Genomic DNA, 22,196 nt, shown 5'->3' with positions numbered 1-22,196 from the left:
GTGAAATAATCTCTGGATCACTGAAAAAGCCTCTTTTGTCCTGACACTTGCTGAATAATAAAAATCCAAACAGGTGATTAGAGTAAGATTTAGTAAGAATTTTCTTAATTTAACTATTTTACAAATCCTTATTCATACAAGAAATAAAGCCTCCTCAAACCGTACATTTTAAAAAAGAAAAGTAAAAGTTTTTGCTGATCCAGTGGAGTTCAGATGTTGAAGTTATTTATTTTCTCTCTTTTTTTTTAAAAAATACTTATGTCACATCTTACAGACACACACACATTCAAGCTTCCAGATTATTCTGGAATGCTCTATAAAATTTCAAATACATTTTTCACCGTTTGTTCCTCAGTTCAATCGATAATTTCTACAAAGCACTGAAGTATAAATAGTGGCAAAAATACTGAAATACTGTTTCAAAGTAGTGTTACTTCTAATATTTTTGTTGTAATTTACTTATTTGCAACTTTATTTGTAAAAAAAGCTTACTTTCAACAAGTAATGAAGGACTACTCCAAAGTCAAAGATGCAAAGATGTAGATAGGTATCTCAATTCTTCTAATCATTGATAATTCGGAAGTGTCCTCACATCAAATGCCATTTCAAAAATATATGCTTGGATTTAATATTTCAGTATTTATTTTGTCCTATAATAAATGAAGTCCTGTAAAGGATTCACAGTTTCAGAAATCAGCACTGTGTATTAGACAAGCTTCTCAACTTGAGAGAAATACGAGAATTCTACACACTAAGAACCATTGTTCACCTGGTACATATGCAGAGCTTTTATGAGTCACACTTTAAATTTATTAACATGTAACGGGAGAAAAAATATTTAAAAGGTGCAAGGAATGGCCTTAACCCTATAAAAATAAGAGAATAATATCAGTCTTAATATGTTAACCCTGACAAATTTGTTTCTGCCATTCTGAAGTTGCATGTGAATAGCAGATTTATTACTGATGCTGGCTTCACCAGCATAAATAAATAAAAACTATTATACTTAATTTATAATCTAGGTTCGTTAGACAAAATAAATGAGTATGCTAAAAGAAGATGGATATATGTCCCTTTACTAACGATATGCTGAAGACAGGTTATTTTAGCATAAAGTATATCTAATGTGAATGACAACAGTAAATGACAATACTGCTTCTTACTGATCTCATCTCAGTATGAGATTCTTATTTTTCTCTCAGAATATCCACAGATTTTTACAATATTACCCAGTCTTTTGTTTCCTGTTTAGGTTAAATGGAAGCAGTGCTACAGTATTGGTACCAATACAATAAAATGTGTTTAGAAACAGGACAAACCAAGACATCTATTATTTGGAAATGTCATGCCAGAAAATCTGTTGTTCCAAAATGACAAAATTCCTTTCAGTATAATTTTGACTGGCAAACACACAGCAGTTTAAATAAAATTTTGACTTTTTTTTTTTTTTCAAAGCATGAATGATTAACTACTCATAAATAATTACTCATAAATGAGCTAAAATTCAAAGAGGCAGAGGATTTTCTAACTCAACTTACATATTTATTACTAAGACAAACCTAAGGCCTCTCAAAACTACACTATTTTTCTATGGGATTGTGTTATACTCTGATGGATGTTAACCAGTAGGTCGAGGCCTTCTCTGCTCGTAGCTCCCTGTGTTCATCTCTCCAGCTATAACATTCACATGGTCTGAGGCCACTCTTATGTATCATCTTCCACCAACATTTTCCTGGAGGATGTTGCACTCCTTCACCTTGAAAACAAATACTCTTATCAAGAGCATAAAAATATCTAAAGAAAGAAGTGGCAGGACACAGTTCTGCAGGAGTAATTCAATTCAGAATTTGAATTACTTAAAATCTCCCCAGCCAAATTATTTATTTATTTATTTATTTATTTATTTATTTATTTATTTATTTATTTACTTACCTGGGGAGTCTGAAACTTTGGCATATAGCATAAACTCAGTAAGTAACACAGAAAGTGTAACAGGGGTGTAGGTATAGACTTAAAACTGAAAATAGGACCATTTTATGAGTTAGTGCTGCAGTATAAAACTTAGTCTCCCTGCAGCTGTGTTTAAATGTTGACCACTTGAATTAACTTGTCAGATGAAATTCTGCAAACTTCATAAGCTGTTATTAAACAACCTCCAGGGAACTCATCTACCATGAAGTTTATTTCACATCTCATTTGTTATTTGAATGAGGATAAATAGTTTTCAGTTTATCCAGTTTTCAGAACTCTAGAGGTCTAGTCTCAATGAAATCTATAAAGGTAGCAAAGGTATGTTACATAAAGAAAGGGGAAGAAAGAACACCATGAAAAGCAAAATGTATTAGAATGATGCCTTGTATACATAAAAGGATGGATCCCTTCGGATTTTGAACCAAATAGTTTTTTGAAGAGAGAAGGGCTATTATGACAAGCTATGACATTAGTTCTAATGTATTTACCTTGTAATATATCCAAACAACATCTCAAGTTTGTCACAGAAAGTGTCAACCGTGTTACTTATTGATTTTAATGGTAGTTAGAGCATGCTCATTTTGACTAAGTTTGCTATGATTATTTATGGCAAGAAACCCTGTAATTGGTTTTCAGAGGAAAGAACAACCGCACAAGTGGATAATTGCACAAATAACCTACAGAACACTTTGTCATCAGAAACTTCTGTCATAACTTACCAAAAGGAAATACATGATTGAAAATCATATACATTTATCTCCATATCTCTAAAGTAAACTGCTCCTATGTTTTAATGCTATGTATAAAGAAAGAAAAATGTCTTATAACTTTTCATCAAGAGAAAACCCCAATTTCTTAAGAGATAATGGTACTTTTGTAATTATAGATAAAGGACAAGCCATAGAAACATGAATTGTATGAAATCTGTATCAAAATTTCTTGCTTCAAAATTTCTTTTATCTTCATCCAACAATCATGTCACAATAAGTCTTCATTATAGGATGATTTTTTTCAAGAACACATGAATATATTCCTATAATGATATCTCAAGTACATAAAAAAGCGAAACAGTTTACCAAACACATTTTTTTCATAAAAATTGTGATTTAAAAAAGTCTGATAAATTTAGATTTAATTTTGACTTCTTGAGTTTTTAGTTCATGTCAAATAAGACTTACTGTCTTTGATAAGTGGGTCCAAACATGGTAATTTATTCCTCCCTGGTTTTGTTTCTCTGCTTTCTCAGCTGCCATCAAAGTAGGCACTGTGGGACCAGAGACCATTTCTGAAACCTCTTGTCTAGGTGTCCAGTAGTTACATCCTGACTACATGGCACTGAAATTTTCCTCTGTACCTTCCAACCATGGTTTCTCTTGGGAAAAAAACTGGGTGCAGTGGCAGAAGGGGTGTCACAGTATGTTCCAGCTTTCCCCCTCATGAGCGGAATGACTAGGCAACCAGGGCTGCTACGTGTAGTGTGGAGCCTTTCTGCCCCAAAAAGCAAGCACAAGTGGAGACAGCCCATCAACTGCTGGAAAGATTATCAACATTAGGTCACCAGAACATTTTAACAATACACATAGAAGAGCTCAAGACTTCACTGCCCATCTTCAGAGCCCATTAGCCCCTTCCTTTTGTATCTATCCGAAATGCATTAGCAGTTAATGTCTCAAGACTTCAAAAGTTGAAATAAAGTCTTTTCACACAGATGTCCAAATGAATTCTTGCCAATGTTCTTAAGATTATACACATAAACTATAAAAAATCTTATGTCAAATATTTGATGTTTTACAGCGCTTGGTTTTACAAGACACTGAAAAACAGTAGTTCTAGTTCAGTAAAGCATTCTATCACACTTCACTATAGGCTTGTGAACCCTCATTCTGATTTATGATATTTTTCCAAGCATTTCTTTAAAGTACAGGGAAGAATCACACTTCTATCCTGTTTCAGACTCCTCACTGATGTCAGTGGGACTGCAGAAAAGCATAGTATTAATAGTTGTTTGCATATTCTCAGAGTCAGTATTTTGCTGTATAAAGGGCTCAAAAGATCATTCGAGAATAGATCCTGTTTTCACTTCACAATATTAACATTAGAAGAATTATTGCAGGAGTAGTATGTAGTCAGTGCCTAAAAATTTCTGCAGATTCTAGCTTTATAAAACAGCATGGTTAGCCTGCTCACTTGGGAAATATCTATATAGAAATTATGATTATAAATTTATATTTAATGGAATTTAAGGTCATGGTTAATTTTGACTTCATCTACAAAGACATACAGAGGTGTCCTCTATTTCACAAGGCTATGGCAGAATGAGATTATTTTCAAAAGCAACCCAGATTATAAATATGAAGTGTTAAAAAGCAAAATAAAACAAAACAAAAACAAAAAACAAAACAAAACAACACACCAAACCCCACAAAACCCACAGAAAAATGGACAAAGCTCCCTTTTGATATGAAGATATTTTTCAGTCTCAAAATTATTTTAATTTCTGTTTCTATATATTCTTCAACAATTCTACTTTTTGTAATATTAAAAATGTAATTATTTTTTCCTTAAGGAGGATGGATAATGATTTTTTTTTTTTTTTTATTACTTAAAAATCACTAAGTAATGAAAATACTTGACAGATAGGGATATACTCACAGACAATACTAAAACATCCATGGTAAACTGGGCAAGGCCAAATCTAGTCCAAAATAAACCCTCAAAAGATGCTGTAAATTTCTCCCACATCTTAAGTACAAGCCCCTTTAGTGTTCCTGTATGGATTTATGGGGTCTTTTTAGACCATCAGTAATTTTTGATAGCCTTGTAGTTGATTATTCAGACAGTTTAAGGATTCAAAGGCTGGATCTAACTGATAGACAGTTTTGACAAGGATACATAGAAATTAAGTTGTAGTATAGGAATAGTAAAGCAATGACAAGGCTGATGATGTTCTTTCATGATCAGCATTTACTGACTCTAATCATATTACAGTACCCTGAACTACTTTTAAATGAAATCTCATCACCAATCCTTTACCTTAAATATGTTTTTGCTGCTAGGATGATCTTCCATGACAGGTATATGCAGGTTCAGTAGTTTACACACATATTCACTTATACACTCCATGGATTCTTTCTTTCTCCTCAACCATCATTTCTACAGATTTAATAGATAGATAGGTAGGTAGATAGATAGATAACAGGATTTTGGCTAACTATCTCAAATTCCTGGTACTTACATCCCTAAAAGATGTGTCCCACATTGACCAGGATGGCTTGCTATGACCTGAGTACTCTTGTCCCTCCCTCTTGTATCCTTGAGAAGGTCAAGATGTCAAGGGCTGCATAAAGATATCTCTACATCTCTATCCAGAGAAGCCTGAATAGGGCCTTTGTGGACAGACTTGTATCTGACCCATGCAATGCTTACTGCTAAGGCAAGTCTTCCATACTGACCTAAGGAGTATCCTGAGAGAAGACATGCTTCACTTTCTTTTCAATGCTTATGAAAACATTTGTGCCAGCAACTGAGTCAATTATCTGTTTAGCAGCAAATGCTAGTAAGCAAGGGGATCACTATTACATCTTTTGCCTAAATATACGGGCCATTCCTTATCCAAAGGATTTTGCCTGACTGAATTAGTAAGTTAGACAGAACTGCTGTTCCTACATCAACATATATGGCCTTAACATCCCAAAGTAAAAAAACAATAACATAGGGATATCTTTGTAACATATGACTTGACATGAAATCCTGTCTTCACTAAAGATAATGGAAGTTTTACTCTGTACTTCAGAGGGAGTAGAATTTCTGCACTGTTTCTTAATTCTGCTATAAGCATATTCAATAAAAATAGGAAGATTATAAAAAAAATATAAAACCACCCTGTGTTTGATGTAAAGCATAAAACAATGTAAGAAGACTTAATTAAAGCTTCAGTGAAGTGCTGCTTTCATCTGATCTTCTTACCTTTTCAAAGATGGCTTCTAGATCCAGTAAAGGACTGATAAAAACGTTACTAACATTTTCCTTTTATTTGCAAAATTGTTCAAGTCTCATTTTCCTGTTCATCAATTCCTAATAAGTAATATAGTAATATCAGTAGCAAATTTAAGGCACTACTCTTAATTTTCAGGAAAGCAAAATTCCTACTTTACATGATTCCCTTCAAATTCAAATGACTCAACACAGTCTCTCAGTGGGTTGTGAGTTGTGAAAGGTAGTGAAAACCTGCCATTAATTCAGGGTTTCTGCATTTAAAATGTGGGCAGTACTTGACAGTTCACTGTCATATAGAAAAGTTATTTTTACTTTGTGCAATTTCTTTTGAGCTTCCTGCATATAAATAGGGAACAAAAGTAAAACACACTCACCTCTAACCCCTTTGTATATTTCTCTTCCCCGCCTCCAAAAAGAAAATTGCAAGAAAATGACAGATGTGAAATTAAGAATACAATTTTGACTGGAAAAGGTATTGTTAAGATAGCTTAAAAATTCATATCCTTGGTCCCCTTTGTGCATACACTGTGACTTGATGACATCATGACAAGTGTTCCACTGCATACCAATAAAACAATAGCACAAAGAATAAATTATTTCTATTGCCACAGAGTGGATTATAGCTTCATAATATTAAGTACTGTAATTGCACTGAACAAAAGGGCAATTTCTTTCCCAAGGAACTTAACTAAATCCATTAAATTATCCCTGAAGGTTTGCACAATGGACAATATATTTTTCTGGCTTCTCATGTGATTTCCTTGTTTTCACACTGTTTTCTCTACTCTGAAAACCTCTTGTCAAAATTGACAATACTGATGTTTAGAAATGACTTTTTTAAAAATCACACTACTTTTTGCCTTTCAAATATACTGCATAGGACCACACATATTTTCAAGATAGAAGTTCTCTGTATTTCACTTCATACTGTAGGTACTGAATAGTCTTCACTATCAACACAAATTTCACCACCAACAGCAAAGGTCTCGTGATTGTTTTTTCCTGTTTTCTACAAGTGTCCCAGTTCCTTTATTGTTCACTCTACATACATATTGTTTCTCATCTAGATTGTGGACTGTTGAAGAAACCTGAGTATGAATTTTCCAAACTAGAGTCTACACAAATTCTGCACGAAGTATGAACATGAGATATGTCAGCTTTTGTTCCTGGCCCACTACAGCCCTCCAAGGCAGTCCTTGATCCTAGTCATGAGGAGGGACGATAGTAAAGGACCCTAGGTCATACAAGTATTAGAACTGTCATATCAAAAGGCATTGCAACTTCAACACTACAGACAGGAAGTAATCCACATGATTTGGCCTGACATCAGCATCCTCTGGCACAGCTCCCAGACACCCTGTAACCATTTCTGCACACCACATACTGCCAGGACACATTCTAACAAGACCTGAGAGTTAAATATGAGTAACACAGCGACTCTTGGGTTTGGGTGAATTTTTTTTAACCAGCCTACAGAGATAATGTAGGCTATGACCTGGGCTGCGTAAAAAATGCTAGGCCAGCAGGTCAATGGAGGTGATTCTGTGTCTGTACTCTGTGCTCATGAGAACCACCTGGAATACTGCATCCAGCGCTGAGGCCCAGACATAAAAAGACATGAACCTGTTAGACTGAGTCCAGAGGAGGGCCACAAAAATGATCAGGGAACTGCAACATCTCTCCTATGATGAAAGGCTGAGACAGTTGGAGTTGTTCAGCCTGGGCAAAAGAAGGCTCTGGGGAGACCTTATTGCAGCCTCAGTACTTAAAGGGCGGTCATAAGAAAGGTGAGGACTAACATTTAGCAGGGCCTGTAGCAATAAGACAAGGGGCAATGGTTTTAAACTGGAAGAGGTTGGATTTAGATTAGACATAAGGAAGAAATTTTTATGATGATGGTGGTGAGACATTGGAACAGGTTGACAAGAGAAGTGATGGATGTCCCATCATTGGAAGTGTTCAAGGTCTGATTGGACGGGTTGGTCTGGTTGCATCTACTGCAAGATGTCCCTTCCCATATCAGTGATGTTGGACTGGATGACCATTAAATGTCCCTTCCAATGCAACCCAATTTGTGATTCTATGATCAATAAAGAATTAAAAAGTGTGAATAGCACTTCCCTGCCAACATTAATTTATTAGGCAATTAATAAACAATTTCTCCAGAGGCAACTGCACACTAAACTGTATAGGTGAGCCAGGAACAACAGACTTTATATTGCTACTGTGAAAATAAAACTGAGGATGATGACTATAATCAGATCAGAAAACAACAGCACAATATAAATATGAAAACCAGAGTAGCATGCAATATACAAGCAGGTATCAGGGATGAAAGATGCCAACACACAGATCAGAAATGAAGAAAAATAGTGCCTAGAAGGAGAGCTATCAAGCTGCAGCAAATATAGCTAGATATCCATAAATTTGGACTAGAATTTGAACAGTAAGAAACAACAGAAGCATGTGGTAACCTTTAAAGCACAAAAAAAACCCAAAACAAAACACCAAAAACCAAAAGAATCCCAACCCCTCCCCACCCCCCCCAACAAAAAACAAAACAAAACAAAAAAAATAGAATCCCTGAATACCCTGAATACAAAGCTTAGCAGATTATTACAGAAAGTGCAAAGGAGAAGAGTAAGAGAGGGAAAATGAGGAGTCACAAATTGAAAGTTGAAATTGAAGCTGTTGCTAGAGTGGAAATCCATGATGAATAAAACTTTGTGTGAAAATTGCTACCAGGGAATGGATCAAAAGCAATAATAGAAAAATGATCACAAGTGAGTATTAGAGGTGTAATAAACATCTTCGATAAGTCCTTTATAAATTCAGAGATGCTTCAACACCATATTTTAATGAAAGATATGTATCTGACCAACTAAATATTAACAAACTGTTGCTAGTGTGTCAGCATGCTCTGAAAATGAGGTCCTGAACAAGGAAGCAAGCAGACAATCAAATCAAGACATAAGGCTAACAACACTTGACAGCAATAAACCTGGTTCAATAGGGGTGAAAATGGCTGCGGAAAATCTGAAACCTTAGAATATCAAAAAAGGTGAACCTCTCAATGAACCAAAAGCTGTCTACAGAACAATGGCTCAGAACATGAGGACAGATGTACCAGAGGTTAGGTGAGCTGTCCAGCTAACTGCCATGTGTGCCTCCCAATAGGTTGCTGCCACATCCACAGTGACAATAAAACGCATGCAGTGGTAGCTCCCACACTCTTGGCAGTATATCACAGGTGGGAGGTTACAACCACATTGTTGTGCTTAACAGACCTTTCTTTCAATAATTTACCAAGGTACTTATTGATCCCATTTATACTTCCTCATACCCAAAACATCCCTTGGCAATTATTTGTAACAGTGTTTCCTTTTGTTTTAACTGTGTTGCCTAATAATTTCACAGAGTAGCTCTCATTATTTTTATTCAGAGAAACCATTAATGATCATTCTGTGTGCAGCTTCTCTATGGCACTGTTGATTTGATGTTTCTCTGTTACATCTCAATCATCTCTCTTTTTAAGAGGAACACTCTTTATCAAAGTATTTGAGAAAGGGTCAAACATTTATACTTTTATTTTATTTTATTTTCCAGCTTGAAGTTCCTAACTTAAGGGCAAATACACAATTACTTTAATTTGTTTTCTTAGAATATATAGAAGAAAAGGCACAAACTGTTCAGAAACAATTCCCCTCTAACAACTCTAAGTGGTAAGGATAAGTCCTAGCTGCATGTGATGATATGTAACTGTAATAGGCTGAAATATGGTCTTGTCACATTGTTCTTAATATTAAGAAACAGTACTCGTCTTTGGGACAATAAAAACATATGCACATTCTTTCAACAAAGCTGCAGGCAAGAAGTAGAATATGACTAATGTTGGTCAGCTCCATTTTCTGGAGTATACCAGTATAAGTCCAAAATTTCAACCTGACACCAGTTAATGATTAGAGAAGTCTGAAAAACTCCCACACTTAAGTTGATCTACAGAAGTATTGACATTACAAACCCCACTGAAAATTTCTCTCAGAGGTGCTGTGAAAGGTGATATGAGATCTAGAACTAGTAATTTTAATAGTTCTGTTGCTTGTTATGTAGGAAATTACTTTTGAAATGTTCTAACTTTAAGGATATTATAGCTGATGAGGAAGCCTAGCAAGTCATTATCTTTTCTTAAATTGATACAAAGGGTATTTAGTCTACTGTAACAAGCCATGTTATATTATTTATGTATGAAATATAATTATCACCACTAGAGATGCATGAAATAAAAACAATAAATTCTGAAATCTCACAGTTGGTCATAGCACAGGCTTTTTGTTTGAAACAGAACTCAAAACCAGTTTAAAAATAGATTTTGAAGTAGAATTATGTCAAAAAGTCCATTTTCCACTATAACCCTGATTTTTTAAGTACAGAAATGGTAGAGGGGTGGGGTGTTGGTCAACCTGTTTTCTTCTCAGAAAAGTAATTATAGGAAACAGCTAGAATTGTAGAAATAACTGAAGAATAAGATTTGTAAACCTGTTTCACTTATTAAATATCAGATCATCAGAATCAGTGAAGAGGAATCACTATCTCATCTCACTGGGGAATGAAACGGGAAAGAGTAAAGAGTGAGAGAGTAGATACTGCCTATTTGATTGTGACCAGCTACCTGCTAGTGCCTTAAATACATTTTTTTTAGCCCTTCCCATCTCTCTTTACATATGAATGGCAAAAGTCTGGATGCAAATAACCTATGTTTACCACACACACATTTGACACCAAACTGATCTTATGTCAAGGGCTTATTAAAACCATAATACAAGAAGTAGATGGGTATAATTAAGGAAAACCTAACTCAACGCTATAATTAGGGTTAAAAAACTTAACTGTAACTCTGCACCTCCACAACTAATTCTATGGATAAAAGATAAAAGTAACTGAAAATAAAATGTGCTCGTAGTGAGCTAATTTGCCTTTGAATTTGAAAATTTTTGTAAGAAAAGGTATAATATGCCCTATATCTCCATAACAGAAATTAAAAGATGAAAAATCAAGATTTAAATTAATGTATTAAAACACAATCACCTTAATCTAGCATCTCAGAAATTAAGAAAACTTCCTTTAGATTCTTTTCTGTCTTTAGACAAATTCTGCTGCTAAAAAATAGTCAGTTCTTGATTTAGCACCATTCAAGAAGTATACTTGAAGATTGATGTGTTGGAACTAATTATGAGTAACGCTTCACTCTTCTCATTTGAACAGCCATACAACTGATGTTATATTTGATGATTTTGTCACAGATGACAAAAAATACATTATTAGGGTTGTGACTAACTTAGAAAATAATTTCAGAAGCAATTTTCTCTTTCATCTAAAGTGTTGTGAAATACATTAATTTTATTAAGGATTTCGTTGGAAGTGACCCAAGGCTTCCTCTTCAACAAACTAACAGCTCTTAGGGGTTAAATTCACAAGGTGGCTGTCTGTCTAAATTAGGACTGATGAGCCTTGTAATGTTTTACTCGGTGAATATTCTGTTGTAGAAAAGTAAAACAAAGCCTTCCCGAAGGCTGGCCTTCATTGCTTCATGTCTGCAAGGGTAAGGGGTCCATACCGATTCTCAAAGATGTTTCCCATTATCTGATCTAGAAATGATGCTCAGTGATTGTAACAGGGAATGCCTCCCAGTTCAGCACCAGGTGGCTACAACATCAGATCTTATAAGCTAAGGAACTTAAAAAGGATATGGCATGTGGGAATCCCTAGAGGTTCTAGGATTTACAACAACAACAACAACAAATCCCCAAAACTTTAACTAAAGTGATATTGAATCTTTCTACCTTGCAGATGCTGCAAGAGATGGCTCACATCATACTATGTAACACCAAATGAGACAAATGGATTTTACAAGACAACTAAGTTAATTCTTTCTGATACATTTACAACCCATAGTAAAATGCCAACATCAAAGTCCTTTATGTGAGATTATCTGAAATAGGCCTGGTCAGCACTTGTGCTTTAATAGCTCAGCCTACATAAGAGATGGGGGTATTCAGAACAGCAGAAGAATGTAAAATTGTCTGTCTTCCCATGTTTGGGAAGCTATTTCCAAGCCATTATATCTAGATTAAATACCACTCAAGAGCTTGAGAAATTCAATTTGCACCATTATCAATATAGTCTGGCATACATGCTTCAGAATCAGGCCCTTAAAATATAAACAGTTTGGATTCTACACTGAGAAGAACATAAAAATAGCACAATAGGTACTAAAAATAGTAGCTGGAGAAAGAAGGTTGGCTTGTATTTGTGTTTGTAGAATATAGTGCCATTCTATATTCATAGCAAATGTATCATTCTAATTTTCAATCAATATTCCATTACTTTCTAAGCTAATACCTAATTGATAATAAAAGTAAAATTATTACGGTGGATTTGGTTGTTTACTTTTCTTAACCACTTGTGAAATAAGAAAATACCAAATGCATTTTATATCTACTTAACTGAAATATTATTTTGCATATAAACTTCCATAAGCTAGTAATTTTCAATAACTTTTCATTATTTATTTTATCCTGATTTTGGTCCTTGCTTTTCACACTTAAAGGGGAAACCCATCTATATTTAAAGAGAGATGTAATATTTTATATATGATACTCAAAATACTACAATTCTTCATAATTATAATCAATATAGCATTAATAAATTATCATGTAATTAAACAGTATATTTGCATTTTTAAGTTTCATAACAGTCAACTTGAAAAAACTAGACTGATAATTATAAATTAATCACAGTGCATTGGACTCCTTTATGTATTACTTATGCTTTGGAGTATCAAAGACCTATAACCATCCTTGTTTACAGAGATAAAAATACCTATTGTAGATGAGTCAAAAAGTGAATTGGATTGGGGTAATTTTTTGGTTGGTGGGTTGGTTTATTTGTTTGTTTGTTTGTTTTTTAATAATAGGTTTTGCAATATAGTAAAGTTACCCAAGGTATCTTGTGACTGACATGGTAGATATGTGGTTTATGTCATGACTATAAGGAGATTACATTGCCCAAACGGATTGAGATACAGAATTTTGCTGTTATTCACACAATATCACCATTTCCTTTTTCTGTTTCCACATAAATTTGAATGAATAAAGGAAGCTAAGACAGCAACATTTATCTAAGATGTTAAAATAGTCTTTGCACCTTCTTTCAAGCAGAAACTATCTCAGCTATTACGATTATTCAAGAAAGATAAAAGCAAACACTATTCATCATCAATATAAGTAGGCTAGCAGAGACAGGTTCCTTTTTTACTACCTTTTCAAATATACTTTTAAGGGAAAGACATGTAAGTAAACTTCTCAGGGAGATGAAAACAAATGTAGATCAAGTAAAGAGACAAGTACACTGAACAGTATTCTTTTTCATGTTTAAACAATTGTCACATATAATAAAGAGGAATATCTTGAAAATGAATATATTTTTTACTTGAAATTATATATATATTTTAAAAAGTGTAATTTCTTGCAGATAATTAAATCCTGTGCAGATTTCTGTCTCATGTCAGTTCTGAATTCAAAGGAAAACTCTAGATCACTAAAACTGCAAAACTGAGTTTTATAAGCATGTGTATTTTGGACTGGTTTTGTTACTTGTCTGTATTAGTATTTGAGAGAGGTGCTTAATCTTAGCTCAGAAAACTGCATTCCTTTTGTTTAAATAAGTTACCTTTAAATTTCCCTTTTCACTCATCCAGCTACTCCTGTTCTGCTCAATGATGTCACATTTAACACTGATTTAAAGCATCTGATGGAACAGCAACAAACTTCAGCCATGGTTTGATGGCAGCTAGAACAAGTGTTTCCTGAGAAATTTAAGATTCTGAGACTTAGTGGGAGCTGGTGCAAGCAAAGGAAGCCTCCATGTACTGTTCCCTTTGGCTTTCTGCCAGAGCATTTGGTTAAAAGCCCTACAGTTTCATATCATAGCTTTCCAGAGGATCCCAAGTATTTTTCTTTGCTGTTTTGAATTTTTGGCTGAGAACTCCTTTTCCTAACAGTCAGTATATAGGCACAATTGCTTATAGGCTCCCAAAGTTGGCTTATCATGCTAGTAAATAAACTAATAATGTGAATTTGAGGGATTTACTATTCATAGTGATTCTTTCTTGGAATATGGTAAACAAATAACAGAGTTACATAGATGGAAAAAGAGGTGGTATGAGGCATCTCAGATATATGATCATCTCTTACATTTAGAAAAGAAAAAGCAAAACAAAGGTCTGTGTTACAGAGACTTAGGCCACCTTCAGTCCTTGAATCTAAGGTTTTCTATTCAGTAGGAATCTCTGAAAGCCCTAAAAGATCTGTTGAGACGTTGTGCGGAACACAACATAGTAAACATAGAGGCGACAACTTTAATACTGTTATCCAGACAGCAGACAGCCAAAAACTAACTGGGAGGCTATTCTAGCACACATTTCAGTAGAAATACTTCAGAGAAAAAGTGGTAACAGAATGTGAAAACCTTTCCACTGACTCGTCTTTGGCCCTGGAAGCATCCAAACACTAGGCACTTAAAAGGAGGACTGGAAAGAGGTCAGCACTTGGCAACTTATTGGCAACAGAATAACAACTTGTTCTCAAAATTTCTGAGTTTTGAAGGGTCATAGGCTGTGATACAGCAAGCTCCATCATAACAAATACAATACACAATAAAGAACATCAGATCTTGATCTCTTTCTTCAGAACAAACTATCAAATTATACCTTACACCTCATGGCCCTCCAAAATGACTACGAAAAACAAGACTACATCAAAAGAATAGAAGATCTTTGCATTCCCTGCACAGAACTGGGCAAATACAATAGAAAACCATACAATGTTAACACATTAAAAAAATTTTCAGTTACTGAACAGACCTTCCTAACCCGCAGGAGGTCAAATATAGGGAATGAGGGCTCATAGGTTCTTTAGACAAACTACCAGACATAGGATATGTTCTCTTACTTTTTTTCCTTTTTCAAAAAAAAAGAAGAAGAAAAAAAGGCCTTCTTAGCATTATGTTGATACTCCTTTGCATTTCTACAAAGAGTCTTGACAAAAAACAAGCACTCTCCTTCCAGCTGTCTCCATGTAACCACAGTAATGTTAAGGCCTTTTCCTCCAAAGAGGATAGAACTTCTCCATCTAAAAATGATCTTTTGAGAATTAAATGTGGGACAATGGAAATAAAATATTTCATTATATCAGATTTAAAAAGAAGGTGTTTCTTTTTATAATATATTTTGAGGGGTTTTTAAGTTAATTTTATAACCAATTAGTAGACAACTGTAGTAATGTCTCCTCTAAAAACTTGCAGGTTCATCAACCTGACCAGAATAAACAGACTACACATAGTGAAAGGTAAATAGCATAGATAATTTTAGAAAGGTGAGAAAATAAATCAATTTATCCAAATTATATTTGATTGTTTACCTAGCCTTGCACCCAAATATTTTGAACTGACATTCTTTTCTGGCATCATACAATTCAAGATTAACATGTAAGTCTGTAAAGTAAGGCAGAGAAGAGGATATTCTTTTTCACGAATGAATCAAAATTTTTGCCAAGCTGTTCTGTAACAAATTTAGATAAGTTTTCTTCACCAAATGCTTGAAAAATAAGAATAGCATGTATTTTAAACACCAGAGGTTCCTTTTCAAACATAAATTTCAAGTGTTTTAAGGGGGAAAGGTAAAGTCAACAAAAAATAAATATTTGAGACATATTTCATAAAAATCCCCCAAACCCTACAAATGTATTTCAAAGGAAATTTGACCGGACAGTTACAAATAACTTTGAGATTGCACAGTCAATTATATACTCACAGTGTTCTACAATGCAGCAGATAAGCACTTTGCAACCTAGAAGAATCATACCTGAAATGGCTTAGAGCTGCTAATGTAGAGTGTCTGTCTGATCCATCTGTTTCCTTGATTTCCAAACTTGTACCACAACAGCCATCCCTTGGTATTGCTCACAGTTCTCTGAAAGACCGACAGCTGGTAAACTTGCTTTCCAAACATATGATAATGAAAGCGGAAAACGCAGGTTCTGTTGCCAGAAGGGTTGAAGAGAGGACTAAGCAAAACTGCTTTATCTTGGAATTGGTGTGGTTCAGAGGATTCCATGTAGAGGTAGTGTCCCCCAGCTGTGCCTGTCGTGTGATCCTTTAATGGCCCTGTATTAACCGTGGGGGATGGACCCTGAATTCTGATCCAGTCAAAGTCATCCTCAACATCCTGCTCCCAATTGCACAGCCCATTTTCAAAGTCACACTGTAGGTCAGGGTCTGAAATGTAAGCAGAACAGACTGTCAAGTGAAAGCAGTATCAAAAAGGTGATCCTGTTTTAGCATCTTTTTCTCCTTGAAAAAATTTCTTTCTAATATAGAAAAAAACATGTATCATCTTCTCCTTGCAAAAATCCCCCTTTGAAGAATAAATATACACTTGCCTTGTCAAAAAAAAGTAGAATAAATCTTTACTTAATGACATCCTCTTTCAATACATATTTGCAAACTGTACATAATTAATTTATTGACTAAACAAAACTATGAAAAACATGTTATTGTCCATATTATTAAATTTATGCATCTTTATAATTAAAGCATGCAAAGTTCTTTAACTGAAATATAACAAAAAAAAGGAATTAAAACTGTGGTTAACTGGATGAAATAAATCACAGAATACAGCCCTGTAGATATGTGCAATAAGTGACCCAATATGCTTTTGCATGGCAGAAGGAGTCTTAAAAATGGGCTGTGTTTTAGATCTTTATTATCCTCAATAATAGTAACATGACAGCTTTATCAAAGCTAAGTTCAAGAGAGGCATTTATAACACAACTGCACTTTATTATTTGATATGAAGGCAAAATATGTTGATGAGACCAATTATTTCTAATGTGAAAAATAAGATGTGTATCAGAGGTGGAGAACTTACATTTCATCTTTGCATATGCCCTTCATGAGCAGTAACTGACATAATAGCAAATTCTTTTTTTTAATTAAGCTATTATTTTTTATGATATTTACAACTGCAAGTCATATAGTATTTTCTTATTACAGAACTCAAAATGGATTATAAGGAAGATAGACATTTTACAAGTGGGAAAACTGAGATAGGCTGGAAAGCCTTCACTTTCTTCTAAATTTGGATCAATTTTAAGTTGATATTCAGCAAATATCAGTGCAGGCTGGTATCCCCTCAAGCATGTAAAGTGACCCCTGTTTCTCAATCTCCTTGTGATTTGCATAATTTAGTAACTTCAAGATGTGATAAAGCAACTGCTAGTTAATTTTATTTTATATTAATGTTCTTGAGTTCTTAAAATTGACGGGTGCATGCTTCAGGGAGAAAATCATCAACAACACCCTTCAGCACTGCAAGGTGAATGTCAAACATGTGAAAAACCCATAGCCTTCCTCAGTATGTACAAGTTCTTTCTTTGAAAAGGACAATTATTTTTTAATGTTTTCTAGATAGAAAGGCTATAAGTCACAAAAATACATAGGATATACACTTATATATGGACTCCCAGTCCATATATGTCTTCTGCTATACTTCCATCGGTAAAATCAAAGACAACATGTTAATCCAAATCAGCTGGAAGACCGTAAATTCTCCCTTTTAAAATAAACTTGTAATGCATATGTGTGTTTTACAAAAGTTAAATATGATTCATCCGGATAAAAGAGATTTAATTCCATTTACCCTCAGTGGTAACTCATGATATGAATTTAAGTTAAAAATTTTCAGCCTGTTTCATCGGTAACTATGTTCAGTTGAATCACTGGCTGTAACATTGATAAGCTGTAACAATACTATGGTTTTTTACTCCAGGGATGAATTTGGCAATTAAATTTTGATTTGATATAAAGTAAGCAATAAAGGGAAGTACTTACTACAGTTGTCTTCATCTGATCCATCTCCACAGTTATCCACAAGATCACAGACCAATAAATTGTCAATACATGCTTTTGTGACTCTGCACCAGAAACTATTAGGACCTTCACAACTTAATGCTGGAGGTGGAAGAGCACAATTTTCAAATGTAATATCATCAATTGCTGAGATGCCATCATAAAATCCCAGACTGATTTTATCAAGTGATAATTGAAAAGGATGTGGAAGGCGTCCAAGCTGAATGACTGCCTTCAACCATTGATTTCCCTCGTTGTAATATGCCCTCCAAAGGACAGTAGGCTGTTTCAGCCCATCCACAAGCAATTGCATCTCTGCTGCCCCAACTGACTGTCCGTAATTGTAATACCTAAAATGATCAAATAAAAAAAATTCAGGGTGGGAATTGTGAGGATGGACCACATCACCTATAGTGGCCAATATCTTTTCTGTCATAGCTCAGCGAAATATAGGAAGTCCACAGCATCTATTTCCAACTTACTGTAATTCAATCCACTTTCTGTATGATGGTAGTGTAGGCTGTTGTATCAGTCTAGGGCTCATTTCAAGAATTGAAGATTATGAGAGAAGTATATTTCATTAAATTAAACCCCACAAGTGAAGAGACACATGTGCTTTCATATTAAGCAACACTGCTCACTCAAATGCATAATATGTTTTTTATAAATTTAATTCAATACATAATTGTGAAGTTTCAAGAAGGAAAACCAGAACACACACTGAATGCAAAAGTACACCTTCTATCTATGTTAGTTACTGTTAACATGTTGCATTTCACAGCATTTTTGGAGGATCTCAAAGCATTTAAAAATCACATATACTTAGGTGAGCAATCGTACAACGCAACTGGGAACAGAACCAGGAACAGAACCATCAACTTGTAATTTCCAGACCTATACTCCAACGTCAAGTCTTGAGTCTTTGATAAAAATACGTTTCCTCTTTCTATGGTAAATGTATTTGACATTACTGAGAAAAACTGCACTTAATATCAAAGTCATGCCAAACATTTATTTAAACAGTAGCACCACTTTTGACCTTGGTAAACAAATTATCACAGGTTACTTTTTCTGTCTATCTCTGACAAGATTGTGTAAATACTGAGATAAGACAGTAACTGAAAGTTGGGTTTTTTTCTTATATATATAAAGCAAGCTTTTGCTAAAAGATGATACAATCTGATTTTGGATACTGTAGGTGACTCGAGGAGCTACTAGATTTTTGGATGTTTTCCTGTTCTTGAGCAAAATTCCACAACATTTTCAAATTTATCTAAGGAAAGTAGAGATGTTAGCAAAATGACTGTGATATTTGTCTCTGTATACGCAGACACAATTCTTTGCTATAATTTTGCTCAAAGCCTGACAACAAAGTCATCCCATGTTTCAGTCTGTTCTCCAAATACTTCAGCTTATTTCTGCATATTGTTCAATACTGTGGAGGAAGGTGCAAACTATAACCTCAGTTTCAATCCAAGACACACAATGTGAGATGATCCATGATTTTTAAATCTAAGTTATTTCATACCAAAAGGCCAATGTGCAATTTGATCCAGTTTGCCTGAACTTTGGGCTTCGTAGACGAGCTACCTGTGAAATGCTGCTGCTGTTTTTCAGAACGAACATAAAATGACCTATCAAAATAAAACAGAAAACAACTTTTCAGGCTAAAGAAATTAAGTATTTCTAAAGGTTTTTAAAGCATTCATGTCCTCCATTTAAAATCTAATTAAAGATCAGGTATATCTATTCCACTTCTCTGTTTCTAGGCCTGGTTTGTCTTACCTTCAGATTTGTTGTAGGTGTGATCATGCAGAGGAGCTTGCTTCTGAAAATCGGGTGCAAGAGCACTACTGGAACTTCTTACCCAGTCAAATTCATCTGCATTTGCAGTTTCAGTCCAACCACAGCTCTCTCTTTCAAAGTCACATACAGCAGCTGAAATGAAGAAAAAGACACTTTATCTCTGTACATGGCATTACTAAACAAGCTTTGCAGTATGAAAAGAAAGAAAATGTTTCTAATATGTCACCAATATTCTAGAAAGAAGCCTAGGAAAAGGGCATGGGAAGGCAGAGTACAGGATATGGTATATGTTTGGCAACAGTTGGGTAAAACAGCAGTCCCACAGGAACAACCAAGCCATCATTATATACAATGTGTTCAGTAAAACCAGTCCTTCACTCTAAAGGCACTGCAGCCAAAACACTCAAAGCAGGCAGGGAGGGGCTGAAGACAGACCTCACAATCCTCCTGTTACAGAGCCAGAACAGAGAGCACACAAAGTAGTAACAAAATCAATGTTGGAGCCAGAAATCAAATCCCTTATTTCCTGAATCTCAGCGAGTATGCTAATGATAACAAACCCCTTCCTCTAGTTATAATTGTAATTAGGTTAAATATCAGTCATTACTGAGACACTATGACATTGGTAAAAGGAGGAAATCTCTGGAACAAACTACTGCAGTGGAAAAGATCTGAAAACAGTCAGCTGTATTCTTCAATTCTTCATTTAAAAGAGCAGGAAAATTTTAGAAATTGTGTATAATACAAAATAAAATAGTTTAAGGGCATCCTGTATGAATGACTGTAAATTAACAAATATTTATTATGTTAAAATGAAGAAACATCAGGTTTTCCTCTTCTGCACTTTAAAAAAATCCTCTTTAAATCACAGAATTATATTTCTGAGTCCTGTAATTATAACAGGCTTTTAATGGAAAACATTAAGAAAATTATTTCAATATTTTTAAGCATTAACTTATTAATTGTATACATAGAATAAATTTAAAAACATATTCAGACATGACTGTCAGAATTCTACAATTATTTTATAATGTCTTATCATAACTTCCAGTGGTCATATCTTTACAGTATAAAAAATGCACACTTCAGAATCAAATATAGTCTCTTTGGAGAATAGGTTTACATAAATATTTATTTATGGAAAATATAGGAAGTTTTTTGATTATTCTTTTTTCTTTAAAAACTGTGTCACATTAAGCTAGACATCTTTTGTTAGAAAGAATGAAAAAATTACTAACCAGGGAAGTTAGTATTATTGTTGGTTAGGGCTTCTAAAAGCCAAGATTTTGTGGATTGTTAAGCAAAGCACAAAGAAATCCACAGTTATTAATGCTGCTCCAAAAAAATCATTACACAAATAAGGAAGACCAAATAACATTTAATAGATCAAAGCAAATATAAGTTGGCTACACATATGGTGTATAAGGGTGAGAAATGTCAATGATAAAATGATGTAGATCAAATGTGAGAAAAAAAAAAAAAGAAGGAAGAAATTTTTTGATAGAATATTTTGATAGACTAAAATGAAGACAAAAATTATTTGCAAATACTCACAGAACTAGGCATGGCAGAAATGACTAAAAATCCACCAAAATAAAATAACAATAAGGGAATATGGAGAGCTATTTCTGTTTTGCTTTTTGCTCAGTAGAAGAAACTCCCATATTCCCAGGAGAACTGCAACAAATGGGCAGAGATGGGTACACCAAAAGAGGCAATAAAAAAGATAAAACTGTTAGGTCTGAGACCAAACTTCTTACTTCTGTAACTTGTAGAAGAGTCAAAACATAAAAGAAAGGATGCACCTGACCATGAATTTAACTTAAGTATGGTTTAATACACTGAGATAAAATAACCCTGAAACCTTCAACTAAATCTTGAACAATTTAACACCTAGGGAAGATGTAAGAATAGAGCAAGCTAGCAGATGATGGGTGAAATGCATTGGTTCTTGATGCTTGACAATACTTAAATTACCTAACTGTGCCATAACCTCTCTGAATGGCACTTCCATTTCAGACAGATTATGCAGAAAGAGAGGCTGTTGCTTGGGTACCTCTGTAGTTTCTTTCACAGTGAACACACACAAACAAGCCAAAAAAAGGTGCACAAATCAATGGGACCTGATGAGGTGCATCAGCAGGTCCTGAGGGAACCGTCAGATGAACTTTTAAAGCCACTATCCATCATATTTGAAAAGTCATGGCAGTCTGGTGAAGTTCCTGCTTCCCTGGAAAAGGGGAAATGTAACCCTCATTTTTAAAAAGGGGGAAAAAAGAAGACCAAAGCAACTGCAAGCTAGTCAGTGTCACCTCTGTGCCTGATAAGATCATGGACTGGATCCTCCTGGAAAATAGGCTAGGGCTCATGGAAAATAAGGAGGCCATTGGTGACAGCCAACATGGATTTACCAAGGGCAAATCATGCCTGACAAACTTGGTGGCTTTCTATGTTGGTGT

General features: G+C 34.6%; 1 protein-coding gene across 1 annotated transcript in view; it reads right to left on the bottom strand.

The window, feature by feature from the left end:
* The window catches only part of MALRD1 (MAM and LDL receptor class A domain containing 1), a 274,148-nt gene that overhangs the window by 190,983 nt on the left and 60,969 nt on the right, over positions 1-22,196 (bottom strand). The window contains exons 14-17 of the mRNA XM_032991470.2: positions 19,717-19,869; positions 19,460-19,565; positions 17,914-18,281; positions 15,887-16,299 (exon numbers count right to left, since the gene is read on the bottom strand). Coding sequence (XP_032847361.2) covers positions 15,887-16,299; positions 17,914-18,281; positions 19,460-19,565; positions 19,717-19,869 — 1,040 coding nt within the window. The remainder of the gene's footprint in view (positions 1-15,886; positions 16,300-17,913; positions 18,282-19,459; positions 19,566-19,716; positions 19,870-22,196) is intronic.

Source organism: Tyto alba, unplaced genomic scaffold (assembly GCF_018691265.1).
Source record: "Tyto alba isolate M040663 unplaced genomic scaffold, T.alba_DEE_v4.0 Super-Scaffold_38, whole genome shotgun sequence".
NCBI lineage: Eukaryota > Metazoa > Chordata > Aves > Strigiformes > Tytonidae > Tyto > Tyto alba.
Note: the sequence above shows the minus strand (reverse complement) of the source record. Positions and strands in the feature narration are given on the sequence as shown.